Genomic DNA, 21,126 nt, shown 5'->3' with positions numbered 1-21,126 from the left:
TTAGCTTACTGTATATAGTGAAAAGGGGAACGCTTAGGCCTTGTTTAGAGGTCAGCCTGGAGGCATTAGCGGTAACTCACTCGGCCCAACTCTAAATCAAGATTCAGTTGATAGTGGTTGGTTGAGACGTGGAAGGAAGGATATAGACATATAGAGAAAACCTAGTTTTGCTGGTGGAAGCCCCACCTCTGGCCAGCCGAGCCCACGACTGCCTTGAAAAGAGGAAGCCTCCTACTTGTGCCACCGTTTAAATTGAGGCATCCATGGCTTATGCTAGAACTCTATCTCCAACCTTTACACTGAAGTTGTGAAATAGGCTTGATTCACAAAAAGCAGTCGCGCATGCGCAATGTGGTCAGAGCGTGCACACATTTCATCGGGACTACTCTGCATGACAAATGAAAATTGTGATGTGAAAATTAGCATAGGGAATTCCCCTTTCCAAATGTGTCCATTTTATCACTCACGGTGTCACTGAAGCTGGCCGACTTTTACATCTAAAAAGCATGTTTGGATATGGGTGCGAGAGGCAATCATATAGTATACATAGTAAAGTATACTTGTATTATGGTTGTATATTCAATTCAGACTACAACTTGGTCAAACTATTTCACAGTTGCGCCGTGGTTTCATATTTAACTTGGTATATTACTAATATGTAAAGAATTGTGCACATATAGGGAGTGGACGCAACCGGTCTTACCTCCGTTGAGTATAATCTGGCTCACTATGAAGCCGTCGCAGCAGGCGTCCACGGCGCAGGTCTGGCGGCAGAATAAATGAGTATCTGTCAAGGTCGCCCCCATGCTGGAGAAAGCCAAGGTGTGGTAGACCCCGGATAGAGAGTTCTTAAAGTCGGTCCGCAGAAAGGTCTTCTGAGCTGAGGTGGTGAACTCATGGCCTGCAGACACAGAAAATAACATATAGTGTACAGACAGAGATCTGTGGTCAGTTTATCAGCTGGTGCAAGATTACAGAGTGGACATCCTGGCCCCTTTTGCCACAGCCCTAGATTGGATTGTGCAGGACATTCAGTCTGCATCTACCTCAAGCATGGCAGCTATTAGATAGAGAGAGACTCTTGTATTGCTCCACTTTGCTAAACTCTCCAAGGATTGCGCAACATGTATGGATGAGGGGGATCATGCCTGTATTTTCTACAGCAGCATGAGACATAGGTTTAGTCCTCTACGGAAAAAGACAGTAACCAAACCATTCCAACACCCTCCCTATAATCAGGAGTTCTGCCTCAATGGAAACTCTCGAATATGAACATTCCACGCCAATTTCTTTGCTGATTTTCTTTACCACAAAAAGCGAGAGTAGACCCCGCACACCTCTCCCTTTTGCCCACCTCTATATACCTTACCCAAACTCTCCATATACGTTTGTGTAAAATAAACAGCAAAATTTGCAGCAAAAATAAATTTGGTGCAAATGCCATTCAGCAAAAGTGGGCAAGAGCAGATATGTGTAGGTTCTTTCATGTGAGGGAAGAGGCTTGCACAATGGGATTGCTTAAGAAACCAGCAATGAGACCACACAGTGTTACAGGTGAGACAGAGGAGAACCAAAAGAGCAGTTCTTTGAGGGGGGGGGGGGGAATTAGGTCATACGAGGGAGGGAAGAGCAGATACGGGTGTGAGCAATTGGGCAGAGGTCACTGTAGTCAGATAGGGTGCACCCTCATGTACAAATATGCTTTGGCATAATTGGCATATCCCAATACCAGGTGTGGGGCTCAGGGCTTACACACGTGGTTGTTAGAAAAGATATGGATTTTGGAGCTACTGCTCCAAGGGGCCAAAGAAACTGAAGGATGTCCCAAAAAATGGACATTTGTGGGACATCCCTGCTCCCTGCTCACTGTGCTCAGAGAGGCACAGCTCCACCTCACTGATGAGGCCCAACAAGGCTGAAACACGTGTATGGGGTTGCTTTTGGTACTCTTGTTCAGAAGGGAATTGCCATAGCATTTCAGTGCTGGACTGCCCATGTGGGCGGGACAAAGACTGATATGCAAATGGATATTTCCCATCTGTGAAAGGTACAGTGAGCAAAAAGCAGATGGCTGCGAACTCTAAAAGTGGGGGAAAAAAAAACAGAACTGGTTATCATGCCATGTTCTTTCTAGAGAGGGGCGCCTGCTTCCTTTTTTGAGAAATGGAATTGAGTATTTAGCGGATCTATGTGATGTTAATGAGCCAAAAAATAAAGAATGACATTTTAACAAACCCAAAATAATGAAAAGATTTCCTAATTTATTTTTGGGGGGTCCCCAAACACCTTGTTTCCCCATGTTTTAAACCCCACCTCAACCCCCTCCGCACCAGATTTAACCCCTTACCCTACCTACACATATATCTTTTGAAAGAAAATCGGTATTTTTCCGTTGTTTTTTATTTGTTATAAATTCATTCTTTATTTTTATTAGGTATAATCACTGCATACCGTAGTGAACAGCCATGTGAGGGTTTTAAACAAGTGCCATAACACACACATTGTTATGTTATGTTATAGTTCATATATTGAGCGCAACGGCCACTGCCAAGGCAGTCCCGTGGTGCAAAAAGGGCTCTGATGAGACGGTTCCATGTGTTAATTTCTCTGCAAAAATATCGCGGCACAAAAATATCACCATATTTTTGCAGCGATACTGAGCCATGGGCCCTGCGGGGGACACACCCGCAGCCCCTGCATTATTTTTAAATGTGCGGGGGACACTCCCGCTCACACAAATTATCCCCCCCAAAAATAACGCCTATGGCGAGACAGACGCCCATATGTACGGCAATATTTTTGGTGGGGATAATATGTGGGGATACTGATGAGACGAGCTATTAATTGCCTTTGGAAATCAATGTGAACACGGATAGACCCCAAACTCAGAGGGAGTGCATGCTACGTCTTAGTGCTACGTCTTAGTGGTTACGGTGGAGAAAGCACGTCCACCTCATCTAAGATACTTTATCTTGGGCACCTCCATCATATCAGATGAGGGAGAGCTCAGCAGATGCTTAGGAATATAGTGCAATTGCTTTTCTTTCCCAGTTGCTTTTCTCTCCCAAAATGTCGGTCTGAGTTGGAAAGGGTTCTATGCGCCATGCATACCGCTTTAATGTAACTGGGACGCTGCCAGCAGCCAACACCATCGCAACGGAGTAAGTGTGATCTTTCCATGTCACCTAAGATGAAGCAGAGAGCCTGCATCAGAGTCCTGCACTCATTGTAAACAGCGCATCTCATAGGCAGGAATTTCTAAATAGACACTGCCGCATCGCCTGAGTGTGAATGGAGGATAGCACAGGGGCAACGTGCTGGTCTTGGAAGCAATAACACGCAGAGCAACAGAGGTTCAAATCCTGGTTAAGGACGTTATAAATAAAAAAATAAATAAGCGTGCATCTCTGTTTGGAGACGAAGAATTGTATCAGAGGTAAAAGGGGGCAATATGCACAGCTTATGGACATCCCTTTGTTACTAGTGGTTGTCCAAAATGTCCAACCCTCACTAGAGCTGGAATAGGACCCAGTTGTAAAGGACAGAGCACCATGGGGCACCTACCATGATTATCTCTGCCTTCATGGGTTTCGTTGGACATTTTGTGTAAATGTAATGAATGAGGGACTGTAAATAATATAAACATGAAACAGTGACACGGCTGTAGGACAAAACACATAAGCGGGATATCGAATGATATGAAAGGGGATCCCCTGTGATCTATCAGAGAGAAAAGAGCTGAGCAAGTCCTCCTAGCCCTCTCTCAGCCACAACAGATAACATTGTGCTGTGGTGGATAATTGCGACCAAGTCCACCAGACAGGTTTATCAACACCACTGCCCCGACACCAAGGCCATCACGTGCTAATTTAAGATTGTTCAGGATGAAGCTTAGAGTGCCGGTAGCCTGCTGGATTATGGTCACATACATCATTAACTTCTATGAAGTGCTGGAGATGTTGGAATACAACACTTTCCAAAAGCTGAGTTGAAAAAGTTAGATCAGATATGCACCTAAAGTTGGTCCTCTGGAGTTTTTTGCCAAAGGGGAGTCACTTGGACCATCTGAAAGACACTAGGAACTATCCGAGTCATGATCCCATGCAGCATATCTGCTACGGGGTGTCTAGATGTAAGATCCTTCAAGACTTGTGTGGGGTAGGGTTTGACAACTCTCAGAAAGACTGAGCACTGACTGTATTTCCTCTGTTCTGGAATTGCTCATAGGTAAGCAAGGAGAAGCTGTGCATCAACAATTAACGAGCTCCATGAGAATTTACTTCCCTTCTAAGTGGGATATCGGGTTTGCCTGGTTTATGATTATTCAAACCAATTTCTTTATAAAATGATCATAGTTACCTATCTAAAATATGTAGCAATGTGAGCGCATAGGCCCTGGGAGTGTGTAGCACTACTTTTCATTTAGTAAAATTGCATAATACCTACATTTTCTTTTTGAGATAAGATGGTATTTTAATATGATTTTTATGATAGGTTCTCTTTATTTATTTATTTACTTCTAGTGCGGCGAAAGCCCACATGCATCGGGGCACAACACATACACATATGTTGAAAACATGAAGATACGCGACTATAACAAACAAAATACAAGAGGGAAGGGATTACTTAAATAGCATTGTTTTTTAGGCTTTCCTGAAAGTTCTTGAATTGTGTTCCCCTATCACTGAAGAGGGGAGGGAGTTCCAGAATGTTGCCGCTTTTACTTGGAAGGATCTTCCCAAGGCTTTTTCACGCTTGTACTAAGGACAAATGATCTGCTTTCTATTAGCAGACCGTAATGCTCTGGTTGGACAGTACTGCAGTATGAGGGAACTCAGGTAGACGGGGGCTGCTCCATACACATATTTGTGAACAACGGACCACTTTGATTAGTAGAGCATTTTATTGTCAGGTGAAATGTATCAGGGCAGTTTCATATTCCTGTTTCTAATGAAGACCTCATTTGCACTCCAACATTGTTTTCAGAGACTTTGCTGCTACTAGTTCTAAGGTTAACCATTTAGGAGCCTCTGATTAAGGTTTAAGTCGTTAAAGTTAGAAGAATTTGATGGTCTGGTTCCTTATAGACCCATTCTCTAATAGTGTCAGATGGTTTATGCCAACATTCTCCAATATCGTACCCGCTGAGTTGGTCCAGGCCTGTGACAATGCCTCAGTGGAGAGTTGACTCCAGCATTTCTCCAACCTCTGGTAGCTAGCTTGGAGAGGGGAGCCAAGGGTTCCTGCAGCAATTCTCTCCCAATGGATGGCCATATGGTCTGACCATATTAGTCACAGGATAGATGTTATTTTAATAGAATCTAGTGGTCCAACCACCGGTGCAGCATTTTTCATACAAGTACAAAGGTGACATGAACTAAATCAAGTACTCCTAGATTCAAACAGAGCTAGTGGGTGTTGATGTGTATAGCTGCACCAATATGAATGTTTAGAACCCTTGAAATGAATAGTATTCTCAAATCTGTCCTTAAGGAAGCAGATAAATCAAATAATTTAGGTGGGCACTCCCCTGTACAACCTGGTGCTTATGGATACTAGCAAGTAATATGGAGTGAATAGTGGGGAGAGGATACAGGCCAATAGAGCTATTTATGAGCCAAAGTGGCAGTACGCATAATTGCTAGGCCAATTTTGTAGTATTATATATGGAGATTACTAGTGCATTACTGAGTTTGGTCCCGGGTTCAGTTAGAGACCACATTTAAATTCTTATTGTGCATGAGGTCTGGAATATCTAACGGTTTATAATGATAGCTTCGAATGCAAAAGCCTCGAATGCAAAAAGCCTCGAATGCAAAAGCCTCGAAAAAAATATGTAGAAAAAATGGATTTTTTAAAGGGGGTCCCCCCAAACTCCGTTTTTTTACCCCTTAAAACCCATTATAATAAAAAAAAACTTTACCTAGGAAAATAATTGATTTTTTCGAGGCTTTTGCATTCAATGCTTTTGCATTCGATGCATTGTATTCGATGGAATCACCGGATACCATATCTAACCTGTGCTTAACCATGGATCTAGCCTTCTCTGAGCCATATCTTCATTAATCACACCTTATCCATTCCCTCTGAGGGAAGAGCAGGTCTTAAGAATTTCGCAAGCTACAACTTTTATTCACCAGGCCATGCCTTCGGATTGATGAGCATGTGCTATAACTGCTTAGGGTTTATTATGATCTCTGTCCCATGGCCTGTATGTAGATGACCATCAGGATTTTCCATAGCCAGGTGTCACTTGGACTTAGAAAAGGGAACAAAGAGGAATCTGAAAAGGTTTGAGGTAATAAACGTCAGTCCTCTCAGATTCCCTCAAAGAAAGTGGAATCCCCTTGCGCCGACACCTACCTTGCCTTTTATCACCTGTATCCCAACATCCCATCCATAGACATCTTTTATATAGATGGCAAGTTCCTCCTTGGGAGATGGAGTAACCAGGCCTAACATTGCCTAGAATCTAACTATTGAGCCTGTAATGGTCCTTATAATGTTTTAACGTTTGCCACCCACAGAGTTCACCTTTGAAATAAAAATAATCCACAGAATTAGCTCAATCCCACTCTTCTTCACTCTGTGCATCATGCCATCAGCCTGTGAAAATACACTGTTGAACCTTCACTCCCACCATTAAAGATGGCAAGAGGGCCAACCGGATAATTGCAGGTTACAGACAAGAGAGTCATCGGGTTAACGCGTTATATGGCTCCCAGGAAGAACGGGGAGTGTTCTGGGGTGAATAGAAGCTCATACTCCATCCATCAGACTTCCATCAGATGCAAACACTTCCTCCTCATACCCAGACATCTACTTTTCCTCCCAGTTATTTAACACTTGAGAAACATCAAGTGGAGTTTGTTTAAAAGGGGAACTTTTAAAAGGAGTACTATAACTCAAGCATGAATGGATAATGAAAAATGATGTGGAAGGCACTTAAGAAAGCTCATTTGTCAGCCAATCACACAGTCATTTGCAAGTGTAAGATTGCAAATGTAATACCAGGATCAACATGTATACTTATTTACAAATCACAAACTAATCACCAACTTAAAATCACAAACAAACAGAAATAATCACAGGGATTCCTCTTAGGTGAGAGAAGAATAGTATGACAAGAGGGGAACCGTCAAGAGGGAAGGATAGTGACAAGTTTGAAGGGATGGAAGAGGAGATTAAGGGATGGATGATGGAGGAGAGAGGGCGAGGAACAATGGGATGGAGGGAGGAAAGAAGGAGGAGAACAGAAGGGAGACTACTCAAGAGGAAGGCTGAAGTAAATGGAGTCCTATACAGCAATAGTGAGAAATGTGTCAGTGTTGCATCTGGGCCAAGTTTGAGGAAGAATTGGAGAAACTATGATCAGGGAAGTTACCCAATAGAATGGATTGGAGAGGCAGCATACAATTGGGAATACAGAGAAATGAACTTTATATTAATTGCTACTGAATTATTAATATATTGCAATAGATCAGAGGGACAGATATGCACAGTGCATGTGAGAGTGGGAGGAGGGAACAGTGCCAGGTGGGAGACGTTTGTTGAGGAAGCACTGGCTCTTGAACAATAATGATAGGCCGCTGGACATTTTAAGGGGATCGATGTGTGAAGAAAGGTGTAACATGGACTATTTCCAAAGATTGTATGTGTAGCATTCCCATGTTCCTGGGACTGTCATGGTGGTAAAAATGCATATATAGACAGCACGGTCCATTACACACTTTCACTTAGCAATGTAACTCCATGAAGTCATGTGCTCACCTTTCTTACGGTAAACAGCCATCGTGTCTGTGTCACCTTTTTTCACCTTCAGCAGGCAGCTGAGAAATTCAAAAGCTGAAGAAGCAGAATTTCCTAGCACGGTCTGGCTCTGAAAAGACATTAGTAAAATGTTTGACTAGATGTTCAGTAGTGAAATTCTGAGTTCAGATGGTCGCCACTTCCCAAACCCACACAATCAAATGGGTTTTGTTGCGATAAATCAGATCATCTTAACTAAAGTGTTTCAACTGTATATATATATATATATATATATTCATCAATGAAAAAATGTTGTTAAAGGGACTTATGGTTACAAGTAAAAATGAAAAACCTCAGAAATTCACCAGTTATGGTAAGCTAAGCAAACATAACTCGCGCCACCACCGTGCACTGCTAAGACTAACACCTAGGACATCAAAGATGACATCACAAATTGTCATTGATGACATCACATATCTGGCCCACTTGTTTTTACTTCCGTCGACACCCGCGAACGCCTGACATCATTGTGGACTTTCTGGACAGTCCCACATGACCATGTGCTTGCGCGCGTTCAGGTCCTTGCTTCGAGGACAGTTTGGAACTGCATTTTCTACTGATCTAGGAACTTTCAAGCTCAAAATGTACCCTTGCACAGCTCCTACACTTATTCTTTCTCATTATCCATTACCAATCTAGTACAAAGCACAGACTTGGAAGAATAGTAGCAAAACTGCTATTTATCCTAAAAATGGCATCAGCTATTGCCATCCCTCCTCCCGAAGAGCCACCACCAGCTGGAGGACCCACACAACAATAAAAGCACAGTTTTTCCAAAAACAATGAAGAGGACCAAGAAGATGAGGTAGAGGAAGTGCCTACATCTAGCACCCAGAGAGAATCATGGGTGTGGCAGTTATTTACCACTGTTGGGAATGTACCAAAGGCTAAAGCTACAAAAGTGAAATGCACTAAGTACTCAGTCGCAGACTACCTGAACATTATCCTACTGGACCACCTCAATGCGCCACCACACCAAATTTAACCACTGCAATGCTCTCAGAAAGGTTGTTCCTTTCTTAGCCATTAGTATGCTGTCTTCCTCCAGCTCATCTTCCTCAACCAATACTGTAACCACACAGCCTACTTCTGTGGGACACAAAATCCCACCAGCTACCTTGAAAGCAAATAAAGAGGCTGTTGATCCTTATCTTTCAAAGAGAACAGTCCTCTCTATATACTGCAACGCACCACTCTGCAGGGGGAGCAATTTCCAAGTGCTGTTGAAGCTGTAATCAAGGAGCATGAGAAACACAGCCCCCTACCTTAGATGTAACACACGCGCAACATCTTCCCTTGTCCACCTGCCCCTCCATATTAGTGCTTGGTGCCTCTTCCCCCATTTCCCTCCCTACCAAACGTTCTATCCTCTCCCGCAAAAAAAAAAAGGGTTCCTTTAGGAGCCACCTTTCACAGTTAAAAAATAGACCTAAGAAAAAGAATCTTATAGACTCCATGTACTTTACATTTCTCAGTAAAGTACATAAACTCAGCAAGATTTTCCAATATTCCCATTAGCATTTTGTGTTATGCTAATGGGAATAATGTGGCGTTCATCCCCCATTCTAGGGACTGGAACAGGGGATAACGGCCCGCCAGACCAAGTTATTGGCTAAAGCGAAGAGAGGGCAGATACCAAGGGCTACGGACCCTTATCCCGATTCCAGCACTCCAATGGGGGATGAAGGCCATTACCACCCCGAGGTGCCATTGTCATATATTGTGGTGGTTGGGGCCACTGGGCAAATTCTTGGGGGCATGGCCGTAGGCCACTGGCCACATACACAATAGTAATATGTTCATAGTTATTAAATGTACTCTAGAGGAAGTATATTGTATTTGTAATATTATATAATTGAAGGGTATATGGTATTTATAATGGTTATATAATTAAGGATAGTGCTCTTTGATCTCTCCTACACCTTTGACATGGCTAACCATTGTATCCTTATTAAACCACTACATGATACCTTTGGCATTACGGACCGGGTACTGGACTGTAACTGGGCTGTTTCTTCTCCACCACCTCACTTTCTACCTTTAGCGTCCACCAGGGTTCTATTCGCATCCCTGTCGCTTATTTGATCTCCTATTTCTCAACTAATTTCCAGTGTTCTGACGATGACACACATCTTTCCTTGAAACTTCCCTAAACTATGTTGTGCTCCTTGTGTTGTATCCCTGATTGTCTGACCGCCATCCAAGGATTGTGTGTAGCTAATGACTTTTGTCTAAATGCCAGTAAGATAGAGATATTTCTTACTGGGACAACTGTGCCCTGTTTACCTCGTACCCTCTGGCCGCCCTCCTTGGGCCCTCTACCTTCACCATCGAGTGAGGCCAAAAACCTTGGGGTCATCTTTGACCCCACTCTCTCCTTCCCTCCTTACATCTTGGACCTTGTCATCAAGAAGGCCCATGTTCAGCTTCACCTCCTTAAATGCAGTCTACATTTTCACACCTTACCCCAGAAGCTCAACCTCTCTAGAGCCCTGGTCCTGTCTAGGCTGGATTACTGCAACCGTCTCTTCCTCAACCACCCCTTTGTTCCCAACCCCCCCCCCCACCCACCCTTTAGCTAATCCAGAATAGGGGTGCAAGGCTTATTTTTGGACCCAGACACAGAGATTGTACCCGTGGAGCCTTAAAATCTCTACATTGGCTCCTGGTAGCTGCAAGGATGAAATTGACGACCCTCTGTATCATAAACAATGTTTTTGGGATCTGGGATTAGGCTATCTTCAATTATATGTCCTTAAAAACTCCCCTGTTAGAGCCCTATGCTCCTCTAACTCCAATTCTCTGCTTGTGAAACGCTTCTCCAAGCAGAGAGTGGAAGGCAGATTTCTTTCTTCAGCTGGTTTCTCTCTTTGGAGCACATTCCCTGCTCCCCTCAGACTTCAGCTGGACTTTGATAAATTCCGGAAATGTCCTCTTTTCCTCTGTCTCTTCTGTGTTAACTTATACCACTGCCAATGAGACTAGTGGCTTGGTCTTTTATTAACTTCACAAGTTCGACGCTGTATACCTAGTCCTCCCCAGTACCCCTCCATTTAGCATTGCCCTTGCAGGCTTACCGTTTGGCGGTTGTGTGTGCATGACACCCTTGGGAGTCATCCGCCCCAGCACCTAGCCAGTGGCGTGACACTTTGGCATTACTTGGCACTTCCCTGCTGGGCTCCCGTCAGCACTTGCCCATCCCTACTCCCCTTCCATACACATACTTGTCACTGCGCAAGGCATATGTGCATTTATAGCAGCAATGTGTACAATATGTTTGTATGAGTAAGGAAATACAGATAGAAAAGATTTCTAGAACATTAAGTGGCAGCTGGTGTGTGGAAGTTTAATATGTTGATGAGAATACATGAAGAGTTCTTTGAAGTGATTGGTGGATGGATGTGTGACTGTTTGAAAGAAGACATAGAAACATAAAAGTAAAATGGTAGAAGGTTGTGCTGTATGATGGTGTGCACGTGTCATCCAGGTCTTTTAATGATGTCTGGCTTGGAAAGGGGACTACAGAGACCGCAAATTGTTATGAAGGTCAATGGATAATGGTTCGTACTGTATGCTAGAGAAAAGTATGTGTGACAGAAAATGTTTTCTGTCCTTTTTTAAAAATCTTTTATACAATTGTCCAAGAGTTCTAGTAGCATAGTTGAAAATGCTAATGGAAATGTTGGAGAATCTTATTGTATCTAACTACGTCATTGAAAATGTAAAATAGATGGAATCTATAAGATCAATTTTTTTTGTTCTAATTTTTAACTGTTACAGGTAGCTCCAAAGGGAACCTATTTCTGGTGTTTTTTGAAGTTTGCATTTTATTTTTGCAGGCCAGGAAGTAAGGTGGGGGAGGGAATATGATGGAAGGTGCACCAACCACAGATATGGAGGGGTAGGTGGACAGGGGATGTTGTTGGAAGTGCTTTAAATCTAAGGTAGAGGGCAGTGTTTCTTGTGCTCTTTGATTACAGCCTCAAAAGCACTTTGAAACTGCTCCCCCTGAAGAGTGGTGTGTTGCAGTGCATACAGAGTACCGTTGTCTTAGAAAGATATGGATCAACAGCTTCTTTTATGACTTGCAAGATAGCTGGTGGGATCTTCTGCCCCACAGGAGCAGCCTGTGTGGTGGCAGTAGCGGTTGAGGAAAATGAGGTAGAGGAAGACAGCCTACTATGTCCTGAGTAAGTAAAAGTCTTTCTTAGAGCACCTGGTTGGTATGAGTGGGTGTGGCGGTGCATCGATGTGGCACCAAAAGAGTACTGCCTGTGTTGTTCATAACTGAGTATGATTAAACACTCAATGCATTCAACATGGGTAGCCTGAGCCTTTGGTACCCCTCGTACGGTCTTAAAGAACCACCACACCCATGATTCTTTCTGGGTGATGGAGGTAGGCATTTCCACTACCTCATCTTCCATATTCTCTTGATCCTTCTGTGAATCATTGCACCTTTTCCCTTGTCCAGGCCCTCCTGCTTCTGGTGCTGTTGCTGGTGGTGGCTCCTGGGGAGGAGGGATAGCCATGGTGGATGCATTTTTGGAGTTAGATTGCAGATGGAAAAATAGTAAGAATGCGTCTGGGAGCTGTGGAAGGGTAAACCTTCTGCTTGAAACTTCACAAAGCACTGACCCGCTCGAGAACATGTCATTACACCACACATGCGTGTACGGTCACGTGACGCTGTTTGGGAAATTCGCGATGACATCAGACATTTGTGAACTTCGGCGAAGAAAAACCGGTGTAAAAAGCTGTCGAAAGTTGATAGCAGTGTTTGTAATGTTACTAGGAGTTGGAGAATGGCACAGTTTTCACTTGAAACTTCCTAGATTTGCCGGAAATGCTACTATATTAGGGGTGAATATGATATTAGGATGTTGTAGTAAATTAGGGTCCACAGGTGGACACTTTCAAAAAGAAGGATGAGTTACTGAGTTGCATTTATTCTGCTTTCATGAGAAAGGGAGAGCTCTGCTCCTTGAGGTTACCGTAGGTCACTCTGGCCAGGGGTGTGTGGGGACTGCGAAGGAGCAAGAAACTCAGGTCAGATGTTTCTAGAGAATGCCACCCCGCCTTTGCGGAGGGCTTAAAATGCAGGGCATGGGAACAGTCAGACAGAAAGCCTCACCTCGGAGGGTGGATGCCTTGCTCTGGGCCTGTTGGCTGCCGAGGTCTCTCTGCATGGCTGAATTTAGGGCTTTTTCAGCCGATTCTGCTGAGATGGCGGCCTTCTTTGAAGTGTTGCACACAGTGATGCATTTTCTTTAGATTTCCTTCCTTTATGTTATTCATGTATACGTTCTGTTGCATTTATTCATTCATGTATGCTTTTGATGAATAAAGGGCCATATAAGAGCCAATTTATCATTTAAGTGAGTTTGTGTATGTGTGAATCATTGCTTACCTGCGTTCAAGGATTTTCATTCAGTGTATTGGCGGGAGAACATATATGTATATACATATCTGTGCACTCTTTGAAAAGCAAAACAGAGAGGAGAGCCCAATGGGACAAGTCCCACCTAAGGACGAGAAGCCATCCTCAAGGGTGAGACCCACTAACCAGTCCCTATACCAGTGACATAAAGAGGAAGAGGGTGTTGTGAACTCCAAGATGGCAGACTCAGTTCTGAAATCTGCTGGCCACAAGACACTAGAGACCCAACGAGGCCCAGAGAAATATGAATCCCATGTTCCCATACCAAGCTTCACACGTAAACTGGCTTTGCCCAGATTGAAGATGGAAGCTGGAAGGCGGGTTGAGAAGGGCAGAGAGCCGGCTAACCTAATGGGGGAGCAAGCCAATCCCAAGTCCCACACAAGGGTTCTAAGCAAATGCCAGGGTCAGAGCCCAACAACCCATCCCATCTAAGACACCTGAATCCTCTTTCATGAGAGCAAGGCTGAAGGTGGCACCAAGGACCTACAAAAGACCTGGAGTGTGCCAGAAGGCAGTGGAAGTTAGAAGGACAAGTTCATTCGGAGCTGACTGGAGAGATGAACAGAAGAAGCAGAAGCATTTTCTCCAACTGCCTCCTTTGCCTTTTCAACACCTTCATCAAGAGGTTTCACCTCCTTCTCAATGTCTGCTAGCTTTGTGCCCGTCAATTTCAGCTATAGTCAGGAAGGGCTGAAAATAATCTTTCCTTAGCTGCCCTTGCCACACAGTGTCCAAGCATTGATCCTGGCTGTGCTGCCTCACTTGGACTACCCTAATAGTTTTGTTCTGAGTCCCCTTACTCCACCTGAAGATATTTGAGCACATCTCAAGAGAACTCCAGTCCTTACCCTGGTTAACAGCCACAATATGAGTTACATTTTTAATCCCTGTGTATGGCCACCGTGTCCATCAAGTAGAGGGGTTTCGTTTACTTCGGGTCAGGTTGTGGTACTACTTTCCTGCCCCTCATCTACACTTCGGAACATCTCTACAGCTCTATACCTCAAAGACCAAGCAATGTATATCCGGAAACAAGGCCTAATTATGGAACAGTCGCCCACTGCAGTTCAGAGCAGAGACACATCCTAAAACATTTAGGAAGGGACATAAAACTGCAATGGGTTAGTGATTTGTGCCAAGTCAGAGGATTCTCTTAATAGTTCTGTAGCTTCTCAGCACCGGGTGGCCACCTAGCTAGTGAAAGAAGCACTTTTATAAGACCTGCAACGTAACAAAACATGAGAGCTATATACCATATGCACACAATACACACACACCAGGCAATCAGAATGCAAGTAAGCACAGTACACACCTACAATATGCACAGACTATACAAAAGCATGGGGAATATGCTCATTCGTTCGCAGATGACCATACACACACACACACACACACACACACAAATAAGCACATATTCAACAAGCAATCATTTTCACACAAGCAATGGCAAAGCCAACCGTTTTGGCTTTTGTGTATGCATAGGTATTTCCCCAGGTACTGCCCCAATGGTGCTAAGATGACAACAGCCGGAAAATTGTGTGATAAACTGGGCATGTGATAGCAGCTACTGCTATTCCTACACACAAGCCACAAATGTTTTTTCAACGTTGTTTTTAACAGGATTAAAAAGCAGGAATAAAGCAGGACTTCAGGTTTGAAGCTTACTTAGATGGCATCACTGTCAAGCCTATGAGAGCGTTGTACATTAAGCTTCGGCTGGCCATCCTACCACTGGCAGGGCTCTGCAATGACTGAAATAGTATCCACCCGCCCACGTGCCATGTGTGCATGAAGCTGGGGGAATGTGTGATTCACTTCCGGCTCATTTGTCCGTTATATCCAGACCTCAGGAAATGTCATTTGAAACCTTTGTTTCTAGCCAGGAACTTCAGACCAACATTGCAAGCTGTTAACTTATGCTACGCGTCCAGTGTCAGTCTAGTGGCCTATTGTGTGGCCAACGATTGGCACAGGGCATGGACAAGGAGGAAAGCGAGCTTAGCCAAAGCTTATCCTTGCGCATAGTCAGTGGTCAAAGTGTACGAAAAGGAGTAGTGGAACTATGTTCCCTGCTGGCCTGTCCCCTCTCTCCACAAAAACCCATTGCCACGCCCTTCCCACACGCACTCCAAACCCCCAAACAAACACACTGGCTGTCTAAGGGAAGGTTCAGTGCCCTGCACTGAAATGCAAGTTTCAACTTCTTCCTACACTTTTATTTTAAAACTAAACTAATTCCGGAACGGTTTCTCTTTAAAATAAAAGTATAGGAACAGTAAAACGTTCTTATAAAAAGTGGAGGAGCATCGCTCCCAACCGCTCCCGTCCACATCGACCACTCTGCATAGTGCACATGGATGGTAAACATGCCCTGTTATGCAGTAGTACAGTAACACTGTGCCCTTTAGTTCCCTCACCGAGCATATTATCTTCGTTGCAATGTGGGTTGGGCGGTCACCAAATATATTGGAATTTGTAATATTTTGTCTAGTGTTATATCTCGTATATTTTGCATTTTATCCTGTAACTTCTACACAAGAACTTAATGACATGCACTGCACGTAACCCCTGATTCCAAGTGAAGATTAGTTCTGACCGTAGCTCCATCTGTGTCATAAATTGCGAGTATGAATTTACCTGCAAATGTAGTTTTTATTTCTTTCTTAAGGAATTTGCGATGTATTTATGATGTTATGATTTTATGTGACTAGAGTGGTTTTAAAAATGTTATGCTTTGATGGCTTTGCAGAAATATGGCTTACACTATCAATGGGCCTCATTACACAGAAGGCGGTAAGGGTTAACGGTCACCGGTAAGGGTACCGGTGACCGTTAACCCTTACCGCCTTACTACGAGGTCTCTTTGCAGGACCCGATGTTAACGGCTGGTGTAGACCAGCCGTTAAAGTTGGGACCCTCAAAGGGACCTTGGTGCTAATTATGGTACCGCAATTTGCGGTACCCTAATTAGCTCCTTCCCCATTCCCATTATGCCCTATGGGGCAAAAATGGGAATGGGGAAGGGCCATGGAGAAAGGGGGAATTACCGCCCCGCCAACCTTGGAATGGGGTGGTAATTCCCCTTTCCTCCATGTTGGTACCGGTATGGTACCGGCGGCAACCATGGTGCAAATAGCAACATGGTTTACCGCATAATGAGGCCCAATGACTGTTGTTTTTAACAGGAGTTCAGTGCAAGACACAAAAATCAAGTGGCTGATGTCTCACTTGATTAGGAGGTTTTTTATTTATTATTTTACACGAGTAACATATTTACTGCGGCACTTCAGCCATTAGCTCTCAGCAGACTGCTTAGAAATAACACTGGCAGTCCAAGGTTTGATGGTACTGCTTGGCAGAGCGAACTCAAGAGAGATTCCAATGGAATGTGTTTTGGGATGGGAGAGGCAGGTAGTGGGTGGGAATGGCCACAGGGATTAGTAAGGCTATGGGCAGTCAGTGGGTGAGTAAAAAAAAAATAAACGCTTTCAAACTGTGTGTCCCTCCTTACATGTCATCTCCCTCCAATGTATCAGTTTTGGCGTTCAGGCAGCACTCATGCACCACCACATTGCCAAAGTTAAAAAAAAGGCAAAGGGCCTCATTACGAGTATGTCGGTCTGGAAACAACGGTACCGGTGAGCTTGCTGGTACTGTTGTTTCTGGACCGGCATACTCCGAGTTCTGCAGCTGGGTGCGGAATGGAACCGCCCGCACACAGACGCGGAAACACCGGCACCATTACGACATGGTGCCAGTGGTTCCGCGATCCCCATTCCCGGGAATGGGGAGTAACGGAATGCCGGCTCTGGAATTACCGGACCACCGGGGCTGTAATGCCCTGGTAAATCCGGCAACTCCGGAGCCGGTAAATCCCCACGGGTCCACCGTACTCGTAAAGAGGCCCAAAATCTTTCAAAACTTGTTTTAAAACGAGTTAAGGTTACTACTTATGAAAATAGTGAAGTTTACCTACATTGAAAAGGCCAATGTTAAGGTACAAACACTCAGTCCAAAGTTAACAAAATGTAAAATTTGGAATTATGTACATTCCAGAGTACAAACATACAGTCTAATGCGACTATGTTCCCACTACAAAGTCCATCACACTAACATGTTGCATCAACTCGCACTTCACCACTACACTTCACAGCATAAGATTTACACGAGGACTGTGGTCAAATTGAGTCATGTGAAGAAGTGTTGTGGTGTGAGTTAAGGTTCTGGTGGCAGTGTGAGGGATTATGTTCATGCTTGAGATATATGTCATGTACATATTCAGGTGTGGGCCAAGCAACCTGCAAACCTTGATCACTTCTTACGTCTTGTTGCCCTCCATTGCCATAACGTTATATCAGGTGTATCCTTTGGCACACTATTTACCTGTGTGGACGTGCTACAGTTATAGTTTGTCCGAGCACTTGTGTAGCGCTTGCACAGCACCTCTGCTCCTTTCACAGACACTGTGACATACTCACAGGCCTCTTCTTGGGCACACTCTGAAAGAAGAATAGGGACATTTTAATGATTTCTTCTTTGTAAAAATTGTAAATCAATTAAATAAAATAAAAAAATAAAACAATAGGAGGATTTAACTAGGATAACACTTTGCATGCACTATATTCCAATGTCAACATCGCCCAACAGTTCCAATGTTTATCCTCAGGCCCCTACTCTGGCTGGCAGCTGGTACTTGATAAAGACACTCAGCTGAAAACCAATGGCCGGGTGTTCCGCCAGTGGGGTTTCTTTCTTAAGGCACTGCTTATTGGGCTGGCAACAATGGGAAACACTGCAAGTGCCTCTTAATGCTTAAGGGTGATCCACATACAAATAAATAACACAAAATAAAATGACCATAAGCACAAGTCAAAGAGGAATAAGTGAAACATCGTAGACGGTCATTACTAGTGCGGTGGTAGTGGTAACATGCGGGCCACATTATAAGTACAGCGGTGCAGTAAAAACAGGCGGCAACATGGAGGCAACTCCATTACCGCCGCATTATCACACCGCCATACGATAGATTGTGTGGTGAGGTGGAAGAAAAGCCTGAAGCAAAATGGCGGACGTAAATCCGCCACTTTACAGACAGAAATCCTGTGGACTCCATAAATGACGCAAACACTGCCATACCACCACATGTGAACCGGCAGTAATTCCACCGTTCCAAGTGGCGCTAACGGTAAATCCCTTTGGCAGTGTCCCAGCAGATTTGCCTCCAGAATACCACCAAACCGGTAATGACGCCCAGAGCCATTCCGAATGCAGCATATTTTGCTGCCCCATCATGCCTCCAAACTCGTAATCAGCTCCAGGATTGTATGTGCTTAAAATATAGCAATGCTCATGCCTGCACATGATGACTTCTCCATCCCACGGCTACACATTCCTAGAAAGTGAGAGCAAGCCAATGCCAAGGGTCAAATTTGAGGAACATTTAGTAAATTGACTGCCTGTTATTCCCCCCCCCAAAAAAATAGAAGAAATGTGTTCATATTTCCCAATGCTCAAGAGACTTCAATATATCCTTGTAAATAAAACATTTACAGGTTCAACAAATGCGACACGCAGAAAGCAACACCACTTATTACAAAGAAATCCCACCTCTAAGCAGCGTCCTCTGAGGTCTTCAAGCACATTCTTATGACAGCTATATTTATTTATTTTTTATTTTTGGGGGTATTTAGAGAGTGCAAACCTATTATAGCTTCAGGGGGACATGGAGAGCTGTATGCAGGTACGGCTTACAGGCATATATTAGATGGCCACAGGGGGAGCGTTCTGTACACCATGAATCCTTGTCCACCAGGCAGAGTGGAATGCTGGGATTACAGATATGGAGTGCCCCGGCCATTCCACAAACAGGCAAACGCCAACTCGTCCAACTTTATTATTAAATTAAAACTAAATTATTAGACCTAAGTTGATTAAGTCTAACTATGCAACTGGTCATCATGCCACAGCAAGCAACATGCTAGGAGACGGGTGCTACCCGGTCTCGGGTGGATAGCTCAGGGGTAACGCGCTCACCTTAGAAGCAAAACGACGTGGAGCAACACAGCTTCGATCCCCAGGTCCGCTCTTTGAAACCTCTGGGTATTAAGCGCGTTATAAATAACCAATTATATTTACCCTGGCAACGCGCTTTGGCAATTCCACATGATTGGCTAAGCCACAGCTACAAAAAATGATTGGCTAAGCCACAGCTACAAAAATGGGAGCCATGCCTAAGTCAGTTTCTGTCCTAACCTGAAAGAGAACAAGACTTGGCCATTGTTTGGGCGTAGGACTAGGTATAATTAGTGAATGGATAGTCACTCATAGCATACCATTTTTCAACATTTTTATATGGAAATATTTGCTGGAAGATGTTCAGCCATTCAGAGGTGAACTAACAGAACATCCGTTTAATACGGCCAAACTAGTTTACCATTACTGCATGATCATAAGCCATGCAGACCTCTCCGTTATTCCCAATTTGAAGTCCCATAGGACTCCGAGGGGGCTGGTAATTACCGCATGCAGTATACTGCTTTTGGGTGGCGGTAAAATCCACCACTCGAAAGCAGACAGAAAACAACAGTCTAAAATTAAACTCTACACCTCTACACCTTAAATCGTGTTCAAAGCGAAAAAAGTGAGGTTGTGCAGCAAAACGCTTTCTTCCCACTTCCAGCGGCCATTGCATATTACCGAAAGGATCTCAAGGCCCTTCTGTGATATGCTACATACTGGTGACGCCCCCGAAAGGGGCACTCCTTCGTGGCATGGGGTTGCTTTACATGGAAATTAGGGAATCTTGTGTTAGGCCGGCACAGGGTCTCTTTAAAGCAGGGGTCTGCAACCTTTGGCTCTACAGATGTTTTGGACTACATTTCCAATCAGGCTTACCGATCATTGGCAATGGTGAAGGATCATGGGAGTTGTAGTTCAAGACATAGGGCAAGCCACAGGTTGCAGACCCCTGCTTTAAAGAGCATGAGCCGGCTCAATGGAGCTCCCGGAAGGTACAATGGATGCCAACCATGCAGGTGGTGATCTGCATGTGGCACCCTTCATTATAGAGGTCTCCATAGCGTGGCAAGAAGGACCCCCAGGGAGCTTCGTAATGTTCCCTCGAGGAAGGAGCAGTGTTAGAACCCCCCACTCTGGCCCCAATAAATGGAAAAAAGGGTTTCCCGCTACAGAGACGGGCCAGAGCCGTGGTACGTGGATTTACTGCAGAGTGACTTTCACACAAGTGTTGTGAGTTGGGTTCTGAGGGTGGCTGCAGTCATGCAATGCCACCTTGGACACACCCTCACAAAGCTACAGGTGACACCGCTGCTGTGTAAGCAAGAGCCTAAATCAGGAAACACACTCTTACACCAACCACTCCAGTGTGTGCTTGAGCTGCGGCAGATAATAAGTAGGGCCTGATTCATGGATGTTTTAGCATGGCACAAAGAGACTTTGCACAGCCAACAATCACCCTGATTCACAAAGTGGTGCAAAGTGTATTTTGTCAGTGCAAAGTCAACAAACAACTTGATTCATAGAGTGGTGCAAAGTGTATTTTTGCAATGCAAAGTCAACAAACGCCCTGATTCACAGAGCAGTGCAAAGTGTATTTTTGCAGTGCAAGGTCACTTTGCACAAGTGCAAAGTCTCTTTGCACCGCACTAAAGGTTCCATAGTATGGCACACAGCCACACATTTTGCCAGGTACAGGCGTACTATCCTAAGCCTGTGCCAAATCCTGCTCCACAATGTCACGTAATATTCCCCCAAATATGCCACATCTATTAGGTCCTGCACAACTGGACATTGCTTTTTTCTCCAAGACGACCCCTTAGTTCTCATACACTCTGTGCAATACTGAACCTAGAACT

General features: G+C 44.2%; 1 protein-coding gene across 1 annotated transcript in view; it reads right to left on the bottom strand.

Moving 5' to 3' along the window:
- TG (thyroglobulin) overlaps positions 1–21,126 on the bottom strand; it is a 1,030,738-nt gene that overhangs the window by 768,359 nt on the left and 241,253 nt on the right. The window contains exons 24-26 of the mRNA XM_069622147.1: positions 17,636–17,751; positions 7,771–7,879; positions 704–901 (exon numbers count right to left, since the gene is read on the bottom strand). Coding sequence (XP_069478248.1) covers positions 704–901; positions 7,771–7,879; positions 17,636–17,751 — 423 coding nt within the window. The remainder of the gene's footprint in view (positions 1–703; positions 902–7,770; positions 7,880–17,635; positions 17,752–21,126) is intronic.

This window comes from Ambystoma mexicanum, chromosome 5q (assembly GCF_040938575.1).
Source record: "Ambystoma mexicanum isolate Mex_15411 chromosome 5q, UKY_AmexF1_1, whole genome shotgun sequence".
In the NCBI taxonomy this organism is placed as follows: Eukaryota; Metazoa; Chordata; class Amphibia; order Caudata; family Ambystomatidae; genus Ambystoma; species Ambystoma mexicanum.
The sequence above is the reverse complement of the archived record's forward strand: the minus strand, read 5'-3'. Positions and strand labels throughout refer to the sequence as shown.